This window comes from Anomaloglossus baeobatrachus, chromosome 4 (assembly GCF_048569485.1).
Source record: "Anomaloglossus baeobatrachus isolate aAnoBae1 chromosome 4, aAnoBae1.hap1, whole genome shotgun sequence".
Lineage (NCBI taxonomy): Eukaryota > Metazoa > Chordata > Amphibia > Anura > Aromobatidae > Anomaloglossus > Anomaloglossus baeobatrachus.
Window position 1 is genome coordinate 627,324,706 of NC_134356.1, and position 21,247 is coordinate 627,345,952.

A 21,247-nucleotide genomic window follows, 5' to 3' on the forward strand; every position below is an offset into this window, starting at 1 on the left:
TTGCCTGGTCACACAGCTGCCAGTGCCAGACCTGGTGTTTCCCACAAGTGGTGAGGTTATATAATATCAGGTTACTGATGTTAGTGTCCATTGGAACATCCAGGGCTAGTGCTCACTGATAGTAATCTATGGAGCCTTGGAGAACTTCTTCAGAATGAGACTCCATAGGAATGAATGGATGTTGTGGGACATTACCTGTTGGATTATCGTCGGAAGTTCTATGAATTTTTTTTTATTTAATAAATTGGTGAATGAGGGTGTGTGGAGGAGTCTTTATTCAAATAAATTATTTTTTTAATGTGTGCATCTTTTTTAACCATTCACTTACCAGGCTAGTAATGGGGGTGTCTGATAGACACTCACCTATTACTAACCTCTGGGCTTGATGTCACTCAGAGGAATTTGGAAGAGCCAGGTAAAAAGCCAGATTTATTGCATCCAATGGATGCGCCATTTCTGAACCAGTTGCGAGCTGCTATTTTTAGGCTGGAAAGGGCCAAATAACCATGGGGCTTCCATCCTGATAATGCCAGCCCCCAGCGGTCTGCTTTACCTTGGCTGGTTATCAAATAAAGGGTAGAGTCCATGCCATTTTTAAAAATAATTTATTTAAACAGTTAAAAAAAACAACGTGGGATCCCTTCTATTTTTGATAACCAGCCAAGGTAAAGCAGGCCATAGTGGGTTGCAGACAGTAGCAGTCTGTTTTACCCACACTCAAACAAAGAGTAGGAGACCACATCATTTTTTTAATTATTTATTTTTACACTAATACAGCTGACTGACTGCAGCCGATTAGAGAAGGCGGCACAGAGGGTGGACGGCAGGAGGTGTGTATAGCAGTCTGACTGCAATCAATCAGAGACGCTGGCACACAGGGTGGGTAGGAAAAGCAGGGAATATTCATGTAGTTTAATGAGCAACCAGAAAAGTGTCTGATTGTTGTTTTATCTTCAGGGAAACAAGCTATGAATAAGTGTCCTGCTCTTACCCCCATTTAGCTTCCTTTTTCAACCCCTAGCCTTTACTACAACCATTTTACAGCATGGAAGTTTGGGTCCCCATTATTAATTTGTATCTTCTTCATTTTCCGGAGTCAAGTTCAGTTCCTGAATCAAACTTTTTTTTAAGTCCGGCTGAACTTGTCGATCCTGAATATCCACGAGTCCGCTCATTTCTACCTATGATCGATTTGCACTGTTCCTCATGGTCCAGGAATGTCCTCTTCACCTTCACCTCCTGAGAAACTTGAAGATACATCTGATTCAGAAGATTCAGAACATGAAATGCAGAATTCTGAAGAAGACTTTCATGCTAGTCCCAATGAGCCATGATTTAGTCAGTTGCTTGGACCTTCTGAAACATTCTGCAGAACCTTTAGGCTCTAGACTAAAGGAAAAGAACCTGCTAGCTCCTGGTATCTGTTTACATGGTACAAAAGCAGAAAAATGTAATTTCTTACATACTTTTCTCAAGACGGTGCTCTAGTATATTGTAGTGAAGTTCCTGGGCTGATGAAAAAAACTAACTGACTACGATGTGAGTGGGTGGAGACTCTTTGTTGATTCATCCCAAAAGAGTCTGAAAGCTGCTACTGGGACATGGGACAGCTGTGATAGAACTCATCACTAGAGCCAAATGAGTTGGCCAATGAAAATATCTTTACAAACTGGACTTAAGGACATTTTTGTAAAAAGTTTAGTTTATCCCACTAAAGTTTTCTTGCCATGACTACAATATAAGCTTAGACTGATAAAGCAGTTTGTGAAAGCTCTCCCGAAAGAAGAAGAAACTTCAAAGTACCTGTGTACCAAGTTGGAGATCCGATGTTATCCATACAAAGTCCCACAAGGATCTTGGCTCTGCTGCATACTGAAGTCGCAGTGTACGGACACATTTGAAAACCATCTGCTGTGGCTCCAGGCAGACACTGACTGAGCCACAGCTGTGTGTGGTGACATCATTGAGTGTACCTGCAGTCACAGCTGGAGGTTCCCACGGTCCTTCACCTGTGACAGAAGGTAAACTCACCTCAGTTGACCTCACTGAACTCAGAGACCTCACCTCAGGTGAACTCATGGAGTTCAATGAGATCTCCTTCTCTTGGCAAAATAACATTTTTTTTCTCAAGATATGCAGTTTTGGTACTGGAATTTATACACCAAATTCCTGCACCAAATTTGCATTTTCTAGCAAAAAAATGCAGCTAAATGCGATGCGGTATTGATTTGATATTGAAGCCGATTTTTGCCAGCAGATGCAGATTTAGTGCAGGAATTTGGTGTATAAATTTCAGCACTAAATCTGCGTTGTCTGGCAGAAAATCGCATAAAAGATGAGGTTTTGACATTCCTGCACCATATCTGCATCTGCTGGCAGAAAACTGTCCCAAAACTGCAATTTTTTGTGCATCTGCTTCTCCTGGCAAAAAAACCCACTCCCAATATTGCATCTAACTGCATCGCGTTTTTTGCCAGAAAATGCAGATTTGGTGCAGAAATTTTGTGTATAAATTTCAACACTAAAGCTGCATCTGCTGGCAAAAAAGCGCACAAAAAACGTGGTTCTGATGTCGTTTTGGTGCAGTTTTCTGCTGGGAGATGTAGATTTGGTTCAGAAATGTATGCCCCAGATTTCTTCAACAATTTGCATCTCCTGGCAAAAAAACGCCCCAAAACAGCATTACATCTGAGTTTTTGTGCACATTTTCTGCCAGGAGGTGCAGATTTGGTGCTGAAATGTATACACCAATTTCCTGCACTTGTTGTGGCAGAAAATACCTACTTATTTTAAAAAAAAAATTCTTTATTTATATGCATTAAAAACCAAACAAAAACAAAAACCAAATGTGGACTAAAAATTCTCAGGTAGCATGGAGGTTACTATGAGCCCAATTTAAAGACTCTGAGGCCTCTAAGCGCCAAAAACAGATAAATAGTCAGATTAGGAGGCAAAAAACGGGGAGGGGGGGGGTTCTTTTCCCTCACCCTAATTAGATATATCACTGCCTGCCAATGGAGTACATCCTAATGTAAACGATGCCCCCATTCCTCGGCGGCTCTCCCTTATCTGGTCCTCACTCTTTCGTGTCAGGTCACTTGGGTCTCAAGTAAGAAAAATACATTTTTACCACTGGGGGCTCGTAGACAGTTTTCTGTAGGGAGATGTAGATTTGGTTCAGAAATGTATGCCCCAGATTTCTTCAACAATTTGCATCTCCTGGCAAAAAACCGCCCCAAAACAGCATTACATCTGAGTTTTTGTGCACATTTTCTGCCAGGAGGTGCAGATTTGGTGCTGAAATGTATACACCAATTTCCTGCACCAAATCTGCACCTCTTGGCAAAAAAAGCATCAATATCGCATCAATACGTCACCACTCGCTCACAGCTGCGGCTCAGTTATTGTCTGCCTGAAGCTCCCACCTGTCTGTTTTATTATTGTGGCTGGATATCAATATGGGGGTGGACTCCACATCTTTTTTTCACCTCTAGTTTGATATCTAACCACAGTAAAGTTCACAGGTGGGGGCTGCAGCTTGTAGGTCTTGTTTTACCCGCACTGGCTATCAAAATATGGTGGCAGCCTACATCTTTTTTCTTTTTAATTATTTATTTCGTTACCCTACTATACAACAAACTGACTGCAACCAATCACAGATGTGGACACAGGGTGGGGGGAGTGTATAGCAGTCTGCAACCAATCACAGACACTGGCACAGAGGATGGGTGGGGGAAGCAGTGAATATTGATGAACCTAAATTAACAGGCCCGGAAGAGAGTCTGCCTGCAGTGTAATCCAGTGGGAAACACTGTATGTATAACTATCCTGCAATTACTCCCATTTAACGTCCATTTGCAGCCCCCTAGTTCTTACCATGGGCATTTTACAGCCCGGAACGTCTCGTGTCCATTGACTTGTATGGGGTTCGTTATTCGGGCCAAGTTTGAAGTCAAGTTCGGTTGCCTAACCTGATTTTTTTTCCTGTGCTGGTCTGGCGAACCCAAATATCCAGGGGTTCACCCATAAATACTGTTGAACTAAAACTGCAACAAAGTTGTGTTATTGATACTTACAGTATTTAAAGAGGAGACCTGTGATAATGCTCAGTATCAGGAACATGATAATAAGAATGATCAGTGCTGCCAGTAATTTTGTGTTGCTTGTTGACACTGCTGAAAATGAACAATAAAAGTATCAGCACAAGAAAAAGTTAAAGAGATCTTGTCACCAGTTGTTTTGGTTATAAACCCTGCCCATTGCCTTTAAAATCATATGCATAGCATAGGGTTCCTATAACCTCTTTATTTCCTCGCAAGTGCCCCTGACTACTGTCCGGTCTAATGGGCAAATCCAGATTGCGATCAGCACCGCACCGATCCCTGCAAATGCCGCCTATTCTACCTTGATGGAAGTGGATGACGTCTCTACTTCATCCCCATGGTGGTTGACGTCTGGCATCTGTGCAGGAGCGGCTCACTGGTGATGTACAAGTGAAGTAATTGCCTATGTAGGCCCGAGATTTCGAGCTTTGAAGTCATTTAATGTGCAGTCGTCGGCTTCACTTATACATCACCAGTGAGGCGCTCCTGTTCAGGTGCAAAACGTTGACCACTGTGCGGTTGACGTAAAGACATCATCCACTTCCATCAAGCTAGAATAGCGGGGATTGCGGTCGCACTAATCACAATCTGGATTTGCCCATCTGACCGCACCGCACCATATACATGTAGGAGGTTGACCAGTGCCCTGCGCCCCCCCGAAGACGTTATGGTTATTTTGTGTATTTATGTATGGGAAATGTTGTATATATGTATGTGTTCTTGGGTGCACTGTGTTCAGGCACCACTAGGTGTCACTGCTCACTGGTCCCTTAGTTTGGGGTTGGGATGGAGAACAGGCCTAAAGCAGTTAAAGGTTAAATCTGCCCAGCAACAGGGAGTTAACAGTTGGGATTAGTCGATAGGGACAAGGTTAAGTACAGTAAAGAAGCTGTACCTGAGGGAGGTATAGTGAGAGAAGCCCAGAGCATTAGGGCCGGACCCTCAGGGTCACCCCAGAAAACCCAGATCAAGTGGACAACGGAAACTCTTCAGTAGCCGAGTGCAGAAATAGGTTCAGACCGACCCTGAAGTTGTGAGCATTGATTCTAGTGATTCCAATAGGACCGGTCTAGGCGTGAGGTAACATAGACCGTAGCATAACATAACATAGGCGAAAAGGTCGTCACAGAGACAGTGGCGGAGGAACTCCATCCGGTGGTGAACTACATCCCTGTGGGAGGGGACGCGATTGGATCCATGTGGGACTCCATGGATTTACTAGCTGTCACTGTGGTGTTACCGGGAGAAACAGACAGTCCTATAGTAACCGGAGAGATGTGCAGGAGGGAGCAGTGTGCTGGAAAATGTGAAAAGAAACCAAACAGTAACATGCCTGTAACGTTCAGCTATGTGCCCACAGTGGATGTAACATGCCTGTAATGTTCCAGGTATGTGCCCGCAGTTGATGTAACGTGTCTGTAATGTTCAGGCTATGTGCCCAAAGTAAATGTAACATGCCTGTAACGTTCAGCAACGTTTTTTGTAGCGGCAAAAAAACGCATGTGTCATGAGTCCATCGTAATCCATCAGGAGGCATAATGTATGTCAATGGTGCAGGATTCCGTTGTCATGCGTCAGGGGACGGATTCCAGTGCACTATGTCCTGTTCTACTGAGCATGCCCAGCATGTCAGGCGTAGGTTGGATATCGTCTGAAATCATGCCTGGTCTCTCTCTCTCAAATCATTTCACCAACGGAATCTGCTTTTTCATGACAATCTATTCCATTTCTTGTCACCCGTTGTACAGTGCATCGGTCACAAGCGTCAAGCAATGCAGGAGACTGGTGCAATAAAACGGTAATGTGAACACAGCCTAATGCCGGCGTCACACAGGACGCTATATCGTGTGATCGCATGATTCATTCATTGCCCGTGGCGCACAAAGTTGGTAACCCCCGTCACACGTCCTTACCTCCCGCACGACCTCACTGTGGGCGGCGAACATCCTCTTCCTGAAGAGGGAGGGACGTTCGGCGTCACAGCGACGTCACACAGTGGCCGGCCAATAGAAGCGGAGGGGCGGAGATGAGCGGGACGTAACATCCCGCCCACCTCCTTCCTTCCGCATTTCCGGCGGGACGCAGGTAAGCCGTGTTCGTCGTTCCCGGGGTGTCACACGTAGCGACGTGTGCTGCCTCGGGAACAATGAACAACCAGTGCAGAGAAGGTGGGACGATATTATGGAAATGAACGACGTGTCAATGAGCAATGATAAGGTGAGTATTTTTGCTGTGTCACATGGTACGATATATCTAACGATGCTGGATGTGCGTCACTAACGACGTGACCCCGACAACATATCGCCCGATATATCGTACTGTGTGACGCCGGCATAAGACAAGAAAATTATTCCCCCCCCCCCTTTTTTACCAAAAACATACATAGAAAAAAAGAGTTACATAGCAAAAACCCAAATCTGACGTCCCCACCCACTTAATGCTACGCTACGCTTTCCATACTAGACAGAAAACACTAGATTTTGCTTCTTCAGGCTTCTTGACCTTGTATTGCCTACAGTGATCCTCTAATTTCCCACTTCTGCTTCTATTCAGTGGTAAAATAAGGAAGTGGTGGGCAAAAAGTGTGCCAATAAGGTATCAGCATAGTAGAGAGAGATTATGGAGACTTAAGCCTGCTTTACATGTTACGATTCTGCATACGATATCGTATGCAATCGTAACCGCCCCCATCGTATGTGCGGCACGTTCAATTTGTTGAATGTGCCGCACAAACGATTAACCCCTGTCACACGTACTTACCCGTCCATACGACCTCGCTGTGGGCGGCGAACATCCACTTCCTGGAGTGGGAGGGACGTTCGGCGTCACAGCGACGTCACGCGGCAGCCGGCCAATAGAAGCGGAGGGGCGGAGCTGAGCGGGACGTAAACATCCCGCCCACCTCCTACCTTCCGCATTGCTGGCCGGGAGCCGCAGGACGCAGGTAAGATCTGTTCATCGTTCCCGGGGTGTCACACACTGCGATGTGTGCTACCCCGGGTACGATGAACAACCTGACGTTCAATTCATGAGGAATGAACGACGTGCGTGTGATGAACGTTTTACCGTTCAATCGCAATCGCACATAGCTGTTACATGCTACAATGTACCTTACGATGCCGGATGTGCGTCACTTAAGACGTGACCCCGCCGACACATCGTAAGATATATTGTAGTGTGTAAAGTGGGCTATAGTCACACGGTTTACCACTGAGAGCCCCTCCATTTTGAAGTGGGTGAACAAAAGAGGATACAGCTATATGAGGCTCAGTGATGATAATGATTAATATTATTAGTGATCTAATATTTTCATCTGATCAACTTCTTAATATATACATTTATATATATATATATATTTTTTTTTCTGATAAAGAACTACAAATCCCTTTACTTAAAGGGAATCTGTCACCAGGTTTGTCACCTATAAGCTGCGGCCACCACCAGTGAGCCCTTATATACAACATTCTAGAATAATGTACATATGAGCCCAGGCTGCGCTGTATAACGTAAAAAACATATTTTATTATGCGGTGCAGTCTGGTGGGTGCACTGGTCTTGGTCCAGCGCCTCCTATCTTCCTACTGGAGCACCCCATGGGGTCTTGGGAATACTCATCACCGGGCAGGTGAAGGTCAGGGGATACCACGGGTGTCCCTGCCCGATTTCATGACCCCGAGGTGTCCATGAAAGGGGAATGGATGATGGGATGAGGATGTTGGGGATGTAGTAGTCGTCTTGTGATGCTACCTCTGTGGTACGCTGCCAGGGATTAGCCGCCGCTCCTGTGGGTGTTGTCCTCTGGGGCGGATAGTATCACAGCTGGGATGGTTCAGCTCCCCACAGGTAGAGTGAGGCCCCAGGGAGGATGATGGTGGTGGTAGTGGCCGTTGGCGCCGAAGCGCTGGGCGGTAGCGCCGGCAATAATGAGACGACACAGGGGGCTGCGGTCAAAGTTCTTTTTACTCACAGTACTGTCGTCACCCTTCGAGTGCCGGTTTCCGCAGTCATGGGCCCCAGCCAATCCCGGATGATTCAGAGGCCACCACCGGTGTTGTGAAGCTGTGAGACCTTCCTTCCTTGCGCTCTGTAGTGTGGATCACTGTGGCGTGAAGCTACTTAGGGACCCCAATGTTCTTGGGTCCTGTCCCGTCCGCAGGCAGCGCGAATCAAATGTGGGCCCGACCATGGTCTTGACTCCTGACTCTATCTGCTGCTGTGCCCTGGGACCTATGTGGTGGGCAATGGGACATGAGATCCCCCTTCCCTGCAGATTCTGATGGTGCAACATGGAGTGTATGCCACCCTAGGGTTCTGCACCCTGACTGCGCCGGTCCTGAAGGGACTTTTAGGCTCAACCCTCGGCTATCGTGTTGCTACTTTGTTTCACCAGCTCGCCCAGTAAACTCCTGCTTCTTCCAGTTGGGCCGGCCCTAACAGAGTAAGCTCTGAAGCACTCTCCTTTGCGGTCGTGTTGTTCTGTGTCCCGGACTATTTTGAGGTAAATGTCTGCGTATTCCTCACTTCCCTCATGCTGCCCCCCACCTTCCTGATGACTCACTAGTGGCTGGGGAAGTCCTGTTGCTATGGTGGTCACCTCTAGCCCAGTGCCAGCGGGAAAGCATCTGAGCTGTGTGTGTTGTGTAAGTGAACACCAGTGATTAACCTCTTCCTTACCCAGGATGAGTACTGCACCTTAAGTTAGATGCAATACCCTGAGGCGACTGAAGCCTCAGGGGCGCCACACTTCCATCGCCGTTCTCCTTCTTTGCTACATGTGGATGACGCGTCCTGCGTCATCCACACAGAATCCTCCATCACGCTCCTGCACTTGCGCACTTCTCTCTGCCCTGCTGAGGGCAGATCAAAGTACTGTAATGCGCAGGTGCAGAGAAAGGTAAAAGAATGGAACACCCGCACATGCTCACCACAATACTTTGATTTGTCCTCATCAGAGCAGAGAGAAGTGCGCATACTCAAAAGCGCGATGGAGGACTCTGTGTGGGTGATATAAGACACATCATCCACACAGAGCAGGGAAAGAGGATGGCAATCGTAAGAAGAAAGGAGGTGCCGAACCGAGACCAGCAATGCCCATTGGACCGAACCACCCCGAAGGTGAGTATATTAAAAGATCTTTTTTACGTTATACAGGTCAACTTTAGCTCTTATATACTTGTATATAACTGCTGACTGGTTGTGGCCGCAGCTTATAGGGGACAAATCTGGTGACAGGTTGGACATGTATAGCCACCACTAGGGGGAACTTGTAGTAAAATTGTGTGCAGTAAGCTCCTTTGCTCCGCCTACTGGACTGCAGGCCGCCAAAATATTATTTTTACTACGTGTTTACCCATTTGGCAGCTCATTGTTATCATAGGGACATTATGTGTAGTTACAAACAACAAAATCAATGTTTGTAGCACATCAAAGGAATAGTTCAAAGGAATCTGAGTAGCTGCTTTTGAGGTCCAGAATCTCGATGGGGCAGATTTATAGTAAGAGTTTGCATTTATTTTGCTTCTCAGACACACAAGTACAGACAAGATTCATAATTTACTAATAATTTACTATTATAAAGATTTACTTTTGTTTTTCGGGTTTTTATCCTTCACAGATTTGTCCGGTTTTCCTCCTTTTAGTTCATGCATATTCATGTACACATCTCTTTTGTTACAGTTGTCTGAAAATGAAAGACATTCATTTATTAGTAAAATATCACATTTTACAGACCCAGAAGGTGAGGAAAGAATGAAAATGAAAGTTTAACACATTTTATTAATGCAACTTTCATTTTTAGTGTATTCAGCTCCAATACAAACCCCCATTCACTAAAACAACAAACACTTGTCAGATCATAACCAAGCACTAAAGTAGAAATATCATATGCACTTTATGCAGATTGAGAGTATAGACACACAATGAGAAAAGCATCCAACCAATTTATATAGTGTCTGCTACTCCTAACTCTTGTGATAGGACATTCCACAGTCTCACTGCTCTAACTGTCAAGAGGCCTTTCCTGTTTAACTGCCGGAATTGGCTTTCCTCTACACATAATTCATTTCCTCTGTTCTTTGGAAGGAATAAATCATTTGACAGCCCTTTGTATTGACCACACATGTATTTATACATATAAATCTCCTCCCTTTTTCTAAGCTAAACAAGCCTAGTTTTTCTCATCTCTCTTTATATGAGAGGCCTTCCATCCCATATAATAATCTAGCTGCCAACTTTGAACTGATTCTGACCGCCCAATATCCTGTATGAAATGTGGAGTCAAAAAATGTATACCATATTCTAGAAGTGTAAAAATACATTGTGATCACTGGATTTTATCTCCCTTTTTAAACACCCTAAAATCTTGTTTGCATTTGCAGCTGCTTGACGTTGAGTGCTCATACTTAGTTTATGTAACAGGTTCCTTTTACACAATAGATTATTTTCTGTTGTTATTTTTCTTTTAAACCCTGTAAATAATGAAAAGTAGCTAGTCTCACACCATTGTGAGACTCTCCAAACTTAGTCATGGCAATAATTGCTTGTGATATTCTTAAGGTTTAAATATCAGGATAAGAATGAAAACCCAGTCCAATAAAAAACCTTCTTCTACTATTTTTGCCTCCAGCTTTGCAGCTTACTTGTCATGAGTGTGTCCCGCTCTGGGAGTCCTCTGGGGAGTCTGGGACCAGAACATCACAACACCTTACTGTTCGCAGCTCTATAACTGGTATTTGAATGTATCTACTTTATTTTATTGCTGAAGGGATTAAGGGCTTTTTCCTATCCATCTGGCTGTTCTTTGTAGCACTCCTCTTCGCTATAAAAAGTCATATGTCTTACCATCCGATGTCGGTTATAGAACCTCATTCTTATGCTGACCACTTTGGAAGGAGCCTGTCTCTGGAAGAAGCTGAGGAGTTGTGACTACTGTAGCTCTGGTGTTTTGATGCATTGAAGGAACTTAGAGTGTTTTCCTTTTGTTTCTTTTTCCCTCTGTCTGTCTCCGTTACCTTGTGTTGTATTATTGCAGTAGTGAGACTTGCCGGCTTTCACACTAGTCAGGGTGAGTTCAGGGCAAGCGAGGGCCTAGACACGTGATGGTGGGAAGAACTTGTATAGGGATATTAAGGAGCTCAAGGTACAGACTCAGGTGAGTTGTAGGAGGTATCCCCTCTCCTATCACCAGAGCCTTCCTTCTATACCATCCAAATTGGATATAAGAAAATAAAAAATAATAGAATAGGGACTTTTCTGTGAGATACGGTGCAATGCAATAAATATGACTGCTAAATCTTCGATATGCGACTTTATTCAACACGTTTCGGAGCAACATCCTACATCAGGATCATCACATTTACATCTGCTTACTGGACAGGGGTATATATATAGCAGGAAAAAAGGCACTTTGAGTCAGCTGATCCATGCGGCATTTCAAACATAATGTTGCTCCGAAGCACATTGAATAAAGTCACATATCGAAGGTTCAGCATTCATCTTTATTGCACAGCAACCTGGCAATTTATCCCTTTCCACCCCTATTTGTGATACCATCCCCATCGTCACCTTTGTGTTACGCTGAATGCTGAGTATCTGTACGCTCTGGCGTGGCACTATATTAAAGTGCTTGGTTTTTTCCTTCTGATGAATGGAAACCTGAAAGGCATCATGATAGCCAATGATATCTATCTAGATTTATTGGAATCCATTAAAAAATAGAAGTCAGAACATATTCTGTCTCTTCCTAGAAGTTGTGAATCCCAAGCACTCTAATTATCAGTCCCTTAGATAAATGTATGCTTGTACTCACTCTTCAAAGCATCAACAGATAGTTTTAACTCAGCCCAACGATGACTTGTAGGAAGACGAGGAGAAACGCTGTAGTTTTCTTCTAGAATCTTGTATTAAGTACAAAGTAAAGGCAGGTGAAAAGGAATAATCTGTACAGGGTTGTAGACATGTGTCCAGCAATGGTTCCTCTCTAGACTAAACTGAGGAAGAAAAGGAGGAGCATTCTATACAGAAGCCAACTAAGGGAGGAACATAGGGACAAACTTCATACAGTCTAATCTACCTAGAACAATAAGGAATTTCCTGATAGGAGGAAAAATATGCAATGCAAGAAATATAAACAACAGGTTGTTCCCATTCATGGGACACAACACTCCCCGTCTGAAATCATCTGATTTCACAAGTCCTTCTACGACGTAAGATCTCAATCCTGTCCCTCGATGTCATGAAACCTGTAACGACAAAAGAGAGAAACACAAAAAAATGCAACGGTAATGCACTGAATTCAAGTCCATGCTTGGTCGATGACGCATAGTCCTTGCGTAAAAATGTAAAAGTAGAAAAATGGAAAAAATGAATCCAAGTTCAACAAACCCATCTTCAGATTGGGGAAGCCGCAAACATGCCAACTCTTCCTCCAACCCAATAACCCTACGGTAAAGTCTTAGTCCAAAGGAAAAGTTCAAGGTTCAATTGGACACGATCAGTTGTGTCTCAGTACAGCAGGGGTAAGGAAAGTTAAGCCCCCCGGTGTGGCAGTATCCAACGACAAAGTTAGTTCATGTAACGTCCTCCTTTGATAAAAGTAGCACGAATTCGGTGACACCAAGATGATTCATGCACATGTGCCAGCCATGGCACGTTGAAGACTTGTAGAAACAGTGAGCGATGAGAATAAGACGAGCTACGGCTCGCACCGCAGATGACCAACTTGAGAAGCGCTTGAAGCGATGAGGTCTCAACTTCTGTTTTGATGTCACTGAAGTGTAGCGAGCAGAGATGATTGGTCTAATTTCCTTGTCGGATTCTGGTTCCACCAGCTCGTACATGTTGCCGGCATAGTTATCGCAGGTCTCCTCGTATAAGATACTTGGAGGTGTCAGCCACATGTTGTTGCCGAGATTGGACGCAGCAATGAGTCTCGTTCCTTGGTCAGCTGGGTTTTGTTCTGTGGGAATGTGGTGCCACTGTTCGCCATGATCTCTGTCGAGGATATTTTGCATGAAGTCGACAAAGTGTTTCTCCATCTCTGGTTGTCTTTTCAAGGTGCGTTTTAGAGAGGAGAACCTTACGGTTGCTTGCTGGGAGTTGTTTGGCAACCTTGGCCTTGGAGACCGAAAGGGTAATGGGGCTACCCAACTGTTAGAGGCACTTTGCACACTACGACATCGCAAGCCGATGCTTGTGATGCCGAGCGCGATAGTCCCCGCCCCCGTCGCAGCTGCGATATAATGGTGATAGCTGGCGTAGCGAACATTATCGCTACGCCACTTAGAAAAATAAAAGAGGAATGTGCACCGCACTGCTTACCTATACTGGAGGTAGTGTAGTATTTCCGTACCAAACACAGTTCAGTGTGAAGTTTCCTTGGTAATATCCTTTGGCTTGTCAGATGTCACAGTAAGCCTTTTGTCTGATCTTGATGGATCCAACGCAGTCCCTTACCGAGGTGCTATTGCCCAATTTTAAACAAGTATATCCGTAGAACAAGAGGAGACAGGGCAGCACTCACCGATAATCTGGGACTATTTTATTTTTCAATGCTGACAGGTGAAACGGACATGAGGGAATGCAGGGAGGGGAGCACGAGGACGACGGTACCGTTTCGCACCACTAGGGGTGCTTTCACGGGTCCATATATATCCACGGGTATGGACCCGTGAAAGCACCCCTAGTGGTGCGAAACGGTACCGTCGTCCTCGTGCTCCCCTCCCTGCATTCCCTCATGTCCGTTTCACCTGTCAGCATTGAAAAATAAAATAGTCCCAGATTATCGGTGAGTGCTGCCCTGTCTCCTCTTGTTCTACGATTATCGCTACGCCAGCTTCACATGCACTCACCTGCCCTGCGACGTTGCTCTGGCCGGCGATCCGCCTCCTTATTAAGGGGGCGGGTCGTGCTGCGTCATAGCGATGTCACACGGCAGGCGGCCAATAGAAGCGGAGGGGCGGAGATGAGCGGGGCGTAAACATCCCGCCCACCTCCTTCCTTCTGCATAGCTGGTGTGAGCCGCAGGACACAGGTAGGAGATGTTCCTTGCTCCTGCGGCTTCACACACAGCGATGTGTGATGCCGCTGGAACGAGGAACAACCTCGTAACATCGGTCATTTCCAAATTATGGAAATGACCGACGCTACACCGATGATACGATTACAACGATTCATGTACGTTAATCGTATCAAAAAGGCTTTACACACTACGATATCGCCTGCGACGCCGGATGTGCGTCACTTTCAATTTGACCCCACCGACATCGCACCTGCGATGTCGTAGCGTTCAAAGTGCCCCTTAGAGTCATTTTGAGAGAATTCTTTATCCATAATCTTTATGAATTCCTTGTCTTCTCTCATTGGTGCCAATTTGTTGTCTTCGTTTGTAGACTCGAACACTGTTGACCCTAAGTCGTCATCCCAGAGGTGGTGTGCATCCCCGCAGTCTGGCGGCTGCTGTCTCCACGTGGTGTCGCTCAGCCTCTCTTTCATCCAGTAGTGATGCGGACATGGTTGAAAGTGAGTGCCGCGACCATTTGGGAGGATGTGCGTCTTGTAGGAGGAGATCGCATCGGGACTCTTCATTTTGCCTACGCAGACGTTTCCTATGATCACCCCGCCTAAGTCGTAGCGCTGAGCGAATGGTGCGTCATGTGGCCCATTGATGTGTTGGCGTACTTTGTGTAGCTGGAGGATGTCCCTTCCAAGCAGAATTAGGATTTTTGCATTATGATCAAGAGCTGGGATCTTGCTAGCGATAGTTCTCAGATGAGGGTGGTAAAGACAAGAGCTGCCTCCGGTGTCGGAATCTCTTCCCGGTTAGCCGGTATCTGATTGCACTCGACGAGTGTCGGTAGAGGTATCTCTACGGTATTTTCAAGAGATGTTAGCATGAGACCACTGGCTCTTCTTTCGCAAGCTTCTGAGATGCTGCTGCAAGTACCTAGTGTGTAAGGGTAGGCATTTCCTTTTAAGCCGAACAAGTCGAAGAGTTCAGACCTGGTGAGTGACCTGTTGCTCTGGTCGTCCAGGATGCTGTACACCTTCACGGCCCTTTCTGGGTGACCTTTGGGATATATCCTTACTAGGCATATTTTTGCACAAGACTTGTCCCAGAGATCTTCTCCACAGACTTCGGTGCACGTGGAGGATACTGTGAGGTGGTTTGCAGCTTGGCCTGTACTCTCCCCGCCATGACTTGTGGTAGGAGAAGGTATAGGTGCAGGATCAGGCTGAGATGGGTGGAGCGCTTGTACGTGATCCGTGCTGTCACACTCCATGCACTTAATTGTAACCTTACAGTCCTTGGCAAGTTCTGTAGAGGCACAACACCTGAAACATACCCCAAACCTTTTCAAGAGTTCCTTTCGTTCTTGGAGGGGTTTCTTCCTGAAGCCAATGCACTTCTTCAGGGGATGTGGCAGTTTGTGAATAGAACACTGGCGGTTCAGATTTTCCGCCTTCCCGTCTTCATTGCCCTTGTCTGGTGCTGACGTTGGTGTAGGTGGTAGAACATCGGTCTTTTTGACTGATACTGGGCCCCTACGTTTTCTATCATTTTGATGAGTGCTCTCATACCTGGGAGCTGGTGAAGTGGAGTCGGTGGGTTCTCCACAGGTGAAGCTGGGGTCTGCCTTACGTTCCGCGATGCCGTTGATGAACTCGCAGAAGTAGGAGAATGGAGGGAAGGAGGCTTAGTGCTCTTTTTTTATAGTTTGTTCCTACCGTGGTCCACCTTTCCTGCACTTTGTAAGGTAACTTGGCGATTATGGGTTTCACCCCACGAGCAGTGTCCAGGTAGCTGAGGCCAGGTAGGTGTGTGTCTGTTTTGGCCAGCTGGAGCTCGGACAGTAGATCGCTGAGTTCCTGGTACTTTGAAGCATCCTTGCCAGATATTTTGGGAAGGTCGTATAGTTGTTTCAGCTATGCATCTTCAATTGCTTCAGGACTGCCGAATTTTTTCTCTAGTCTGTCCCATGCGGTTGCGAGACCAGTTGTTGGGTTGCTGATGTAGACGGATCTGAGTCTCTGGATTCTCTCAGTAGACCGTGGCCCTAGCCACCTTATTAGCAAGTCCAGCTCTTCGGCAGCCGTAATGCCGAGGTCACGCGTTGCGGTTTGGAAGGCAAACTTCCACCCTCTATAGTTTTCAGGCTGGTCATCATACTTTGTGAGACCGGTGTTGGTGAGCTCTCGGCGGATCATGTACCTCGCAAAGTTGGACATGTCTGATCTTTCCGACATTGGGGGTACATTTGCTGACTGTATGGTGCTGGTTGCGTGGTTCGTAGCTTCTTGGTTCGGGAACATGGGAAAGTACGGAGTGGCGTAGGCGTTTAGACCAGTGATCGGTTTGGTATGTACAATCTCTGTTGTATATGGGGCCGGAACTACACAGTTGTTGGGAGTGTAGCGCCTTGGCGGCATGTTAGGTTGCATGTAGACATGGGCATAGAGAGGTTGTTGATGCGCAGGGTGTGGCTGTGCATTGGAATATGAAGCAGGTTCAGGCTTGAAAGTCTGAGGTGCATTGGACTGACCTGGAAGCTGTAGGTGGATCAGTGTCTTGAAGCTCTGGAGAAGTGTTAGCGCTGATGGGAATGTTGATGGTAGTTGGAAGTTTGTCGGCTTGGCTCAGCACGTAATCTCTTGTACGCTTAAGTGAGTCTTCTGTGTCGAGATCACACAAACTGGCGCTGCCTTCTTGGCTCCAACCCAGAGCTTGCTCAAAGACCTTTAGCCTTGCCATGGCCGCCACATGTTTACATTCCTTCCGAAGGGCTTCAATTTTTGCTTCCTTGCGTGCAGATTCTGCAATTGTCTCTGCTTCCTTGCGTGCAGATTCTGCTTTCATCTCTGCGTGCAGATTCTGTTGTCATCTCTGCTTCTCTCTGGGCGAAGATGGCTTGTACTTTTGTTGTTTCTGCTTCAGCGTGCGCCTTTATGAGCTGCTCGCTGAGGGTTGAGTACCTTGATGAGCCTGATTTGAGTGAGTGCCTTGAGCTCTTAACGGACCTGGATTTGTAAAATGCCGCTCCTAACATTTGCACAATTTTTGCTTCAGTCTCGCTCACAATGTCGCGCACGGTTTGGTCTCGTTCAGCATTAAGCTGTTGGAAGTCCAGAAGTTCTTTTTGAGACTCAGACGTATTTGATCTAAGCAGGGTAGAGGAATATTTTTTACAAATCTCTTTGTAGGACTGGTATGTTGAGTACAGTTGTTCAAGGGCTCCCTCTAGTGGTAGCTCAGGAGCACCGTGCGCAGATAAAACAGTCACTTGTTTTTGCACTCTTTGCCACAATAATGTTGTGTGGTTAAGCAGTTCACTTTTGGCTGTTTCTAGGTTCTCTTTAACCTTCCATGTTGGTCTGGTCAACCGCTTAGATCTTTCACTGTAATTTGATTGTGAGTCCATGTCTTTCTCTTGTTGCTCTAGGACAGGTAGTGAAAGGGTTCTCTTTGCCTCCATCAAGAAGGTTGTCAGGGAAACCAATACAATGTTGCAATCTGATCAGGGGAGCAGCCTGTGTTTGCAGAATGTATTTGCAGAGTCTCTGGCTGTAACTGACAATTAGCTTATGGGTGATTCTAGGTTTATAGCTGCACACAGTTCTGATAACAGGTTAATACTTTACAGGGCACTTTCTGTTTGCAAGCTGCTATAACGTTTTATGCTGTGGCTTGTTATCAGCCCCTTGGGGTAATCCTTTCTCTGGATTGTATGCAGTATAGCACTCCTGGAAACAGGTTCTTTACTGATATATGAATACTAATCCCGGTCACAGCTAGTCCTTTTCACTATTCTGTCTCTTCCTAGAAGCTGCGAATCCCAAGCGCTCTAATTATCAGTTCCTTAGATAGATGTATGCTTGTACTCACTCTTCAAAGCATCAACAGATAGTTTTAACTCAGCCCAACGATGACTTGTAGGAAGACAAGGAGAAACGCTGTAGTTTTCTTCTAGAATCTTGTATTAAGTACAAAGTAAAGGCAGGTGAAAAGGAATAATCTGTACAGGGTTGTAGACATGTGTCCAGCAATGGTTCCTCTTTAGACTAAACTGAGGAAGAAAGGGAGGAGCATTTTATACAGAAGACAACTAAGGGAGGAACATAGGGACAAACTTCATACAGTCTAAATCTACCTAGTAACAATAAGGAATTTCCTGATAGGAGGAAAAATATGCAATGCAAGAAATATAAACAACAGGTTGTTCCCATTCATGGGACACAACACAACACTAATGTGAACAAAGTCTATTGGCGTCATTCACTCCATAGGAGGTAAAGTACAAGAGCTCAGGTAAGAGATCATGTGTAGGATGACTGTTCCTCTAGGTTACCTACAAGAGGAACCATGACTGTGAGAGAACAGAATCCATTTTGTTCTTATAGTTTCCATCTTGTCCTATAACTAATGATGTCATAGGGTTCAACTAATATTGATGGGTGGGGAAGTTTCACATTTCTGTTCATGCCCCTACTACACTTATTGGTGCATAGTTCAGAAGGGCAAGGCCTTTGCCTGTGACCTTAGATAAATTGGTTTCATCCACTAATAAAGCAGAATTCTTTGAGTACACCACAAAGCATGTGTGTGCTGTATTGATTTCCCAAGTGCTTCGAAAACAAATCTTATTAATTTGGCGTTCCAGAGGCATAAAAGGAGTATACTTCACTCACACACAAAAACAAAAGGAGATTTTTAAAAATCAAATCAAGGCTACTGTTACTGCTTTCTTCATTCCAAATTCATCTAAGCAATACAAAATCATTTCATTTATGTAAAGAAAGTTACTTACTCATAGTTATTTCCTCATTTTCCATGGATCTAGCCGGATTTGGTTCCTCCACATTCCCATACACATTGTCCTCATAATCATTTTCTAAAGAAATTCATAGAACCAGAGATAGAGAGAGAACGTTAACATCAAAAACATTAGCAAAAAACTCTAAAGGACTATTCACCTAGGTAATGACAGAGATTTCTCTAAGACAGAAAGCCCATTGCTATGATCTGCTCATATTAGTGTTCTATGTATTTTCTCATTTCTCTGCAGACAGTGGAATAGCGGCATCAGACAATGCTCTATTATTGTTTGGGGTATGTCACAATATATACAGCAGGTGAAATAAGTATTGAACACTTCCCAAATTTTCTAAGTAGATATATTTCTAAAGGTGCTATTGACATGAATAAAAAGCAAGGAAATCAAACCATAGATATCCATAAATTAAGTTATGGGTAATATTGAGAAGTGACACACACAAAAAGTATTGTACACATGAAGAAAAAGAGGTATAAAAATCCATGGAAAGTCATGACACCAGCTGAAATCTGTCAGTAATGAGAAAGCAATCCTGTCACGTAGTGAAAATAATAGTGCTAAAAAACAGAAGCGCTGATAGGGTTTTACCAGATAAGTACAGGTTAGTATATAGATAAATACACTCACCAAAAATGGTTGTGAAGGGTCACAACCACCATAGATAGCATAGGATAATGGCGGCTGCCGCGGCCCCACGTGCAGAAGTCTTCAGTGTAGGAGGAGAAAAAGGGGTTAAACCCGCGCAATCCGCCAAATAAGATGTAGAGATGTTGATAGTTTAATCACTCTTTTATTCCATAGGTCTACGCGTTTCAAGGTGCAGGGACCTCTTCCTCAGGACCAGAAAATCAACATTCATTCATGTTGATTTTCTGGTCCTGAGGAAGAGGTCCCTGCACCTTGAAACGCGTAGACCTATGGAATAAAAGAGTGATTAAACTATCAACATCTCTACATCTTATTTGGCGGATTGCGCGGGTTTAACCCCTTTTTCTCCTCCTACACTGAAGAGTAGTGAAAATAATATCAACTGATTCAACTGATGACCTATAAAAAGTGTCTCATTACCAAGGGGCCACACAAGAAACATCTCGTGATGAGTAAAACCAGTGAGCTGTCCCTGGGCCTTTGCAACCTTATTGTTGCAAAACATACTGATAGCATTGGTTAAAGAAGAATTTCTATACTATTGAAGATTCCTGAAGTGGAAAGAAAATCATTTCACCATAAATCGGCCACGAACAGGCGCTGCCGGCAAGAGGTCAGACAGAGGAGTGAAAAGAATTATCAGAAGAGTTGTCCAAGAGATAAGGACCAGCTGTGGAGATCTACAGAAAGACCTGGAATCAGCAGATACAATTCTTTAAAAGAAAACAATAAGTAATGCACCCACCCCCTCACCACCTGTATGCACGATCACCACTCCAGAATCCATTGCTAAACAAAAAGCATGTTCAAGAGTGTATAAAGTTTGCTCAACAACATTTAGAGAAACCTGTGAAATACTGGGAGAATATAATCTGGTCAGATGAGACCAAAATGGAACTCTTTGGATACCATAACACACACTATGTTTGGAGGCCAAAACACAGCACTGCATATCACCCCAAAAACACCATTCTAACAGTGAAGTTGGAGGTGAGAACATTATGGTGTGGGGCTGTTTTTCAGCATACGGCACTGGCAAACCTCATGTAATTGAAGGAAGGATGAATGGACAATTGTATAGAGACATTCTTGATAAAAAATCTGCTGCCATCTACCAGGATGATAAAGATGAATCGAGGGTGGACAATTCAGCAAGACAATGATCCCAAGCAGACAGCCAAGGAAACTCACAGCCAATGAAACACTCAGCCAAGGAAACACACAGCCAAGGAAACACACAGCCAAGGAAACACACAGCCAAGGAAACACAGCCAAAGAAACACACAACCAAGGAAACAAACAGCCAAGGAAACACACAGCCAAGGAAACACACAGCCAAGGAAACACACAGCCAAGGAAACACAGCCAAAGAAACACACAACCAAGGAAACAAACAGCCAAGGAAACACACAGCCAAGGAAACAAACAGCCAAGGAAACATATAGCCAAGGAAACAAACAGCCAAGGAAACACACAGCCAAGGAAACAAACAGCCAAGGAAACACACAGCCAAGGAAACAAACAGCCAAGGAAACACACAGCCAAGGAAACAAACAGCCAAGGAAACACATAGCCAAGGAAACAAACAGCCAAGGAAACACAGCCAATGAAACAGACAGCAAACACAGCCAATGAAACACAGCCAAGGAAACACACAGCCAAGGAAAC

The 21,247-nt window shown here is 44.9% G+C and overlaps 1 protein-coding gene across 3 annotated transcripts in view; it reads right to left on the reverse strand.

The window, feature by feature from the left end:
- Window positions 1-21,247, reverse strand: part of LOC142301941 (CD209 antigen-like protein A) — a 161,514-nt gene that overhangs the window by 91,183 nt on the left and 49,084 nt on the right. For all 3 annotated transcript variants that reach the window (XM_075342999.1, XM_075343000.1, XM_075343001.1), the window contains exons 2-4: window positions 18,905-18,988; window positions 9,688-9,783; window positions 4,077-4,175 (exon numbers count right to left, since the gene is read on the reverse strand). In XM_075342999.1, the coding sequence (XP_075199114.1) occupies window positions 4,077-4,175; window positions 9,688-9,783; window positions 18,905-18,988 (279 nt within the window). The remainder of the gene's footprint in view (window positions 1-4,076; window positions 4,176-9,687; window positions 9,784-18,904; window positions 18,989-21,247) is intronic.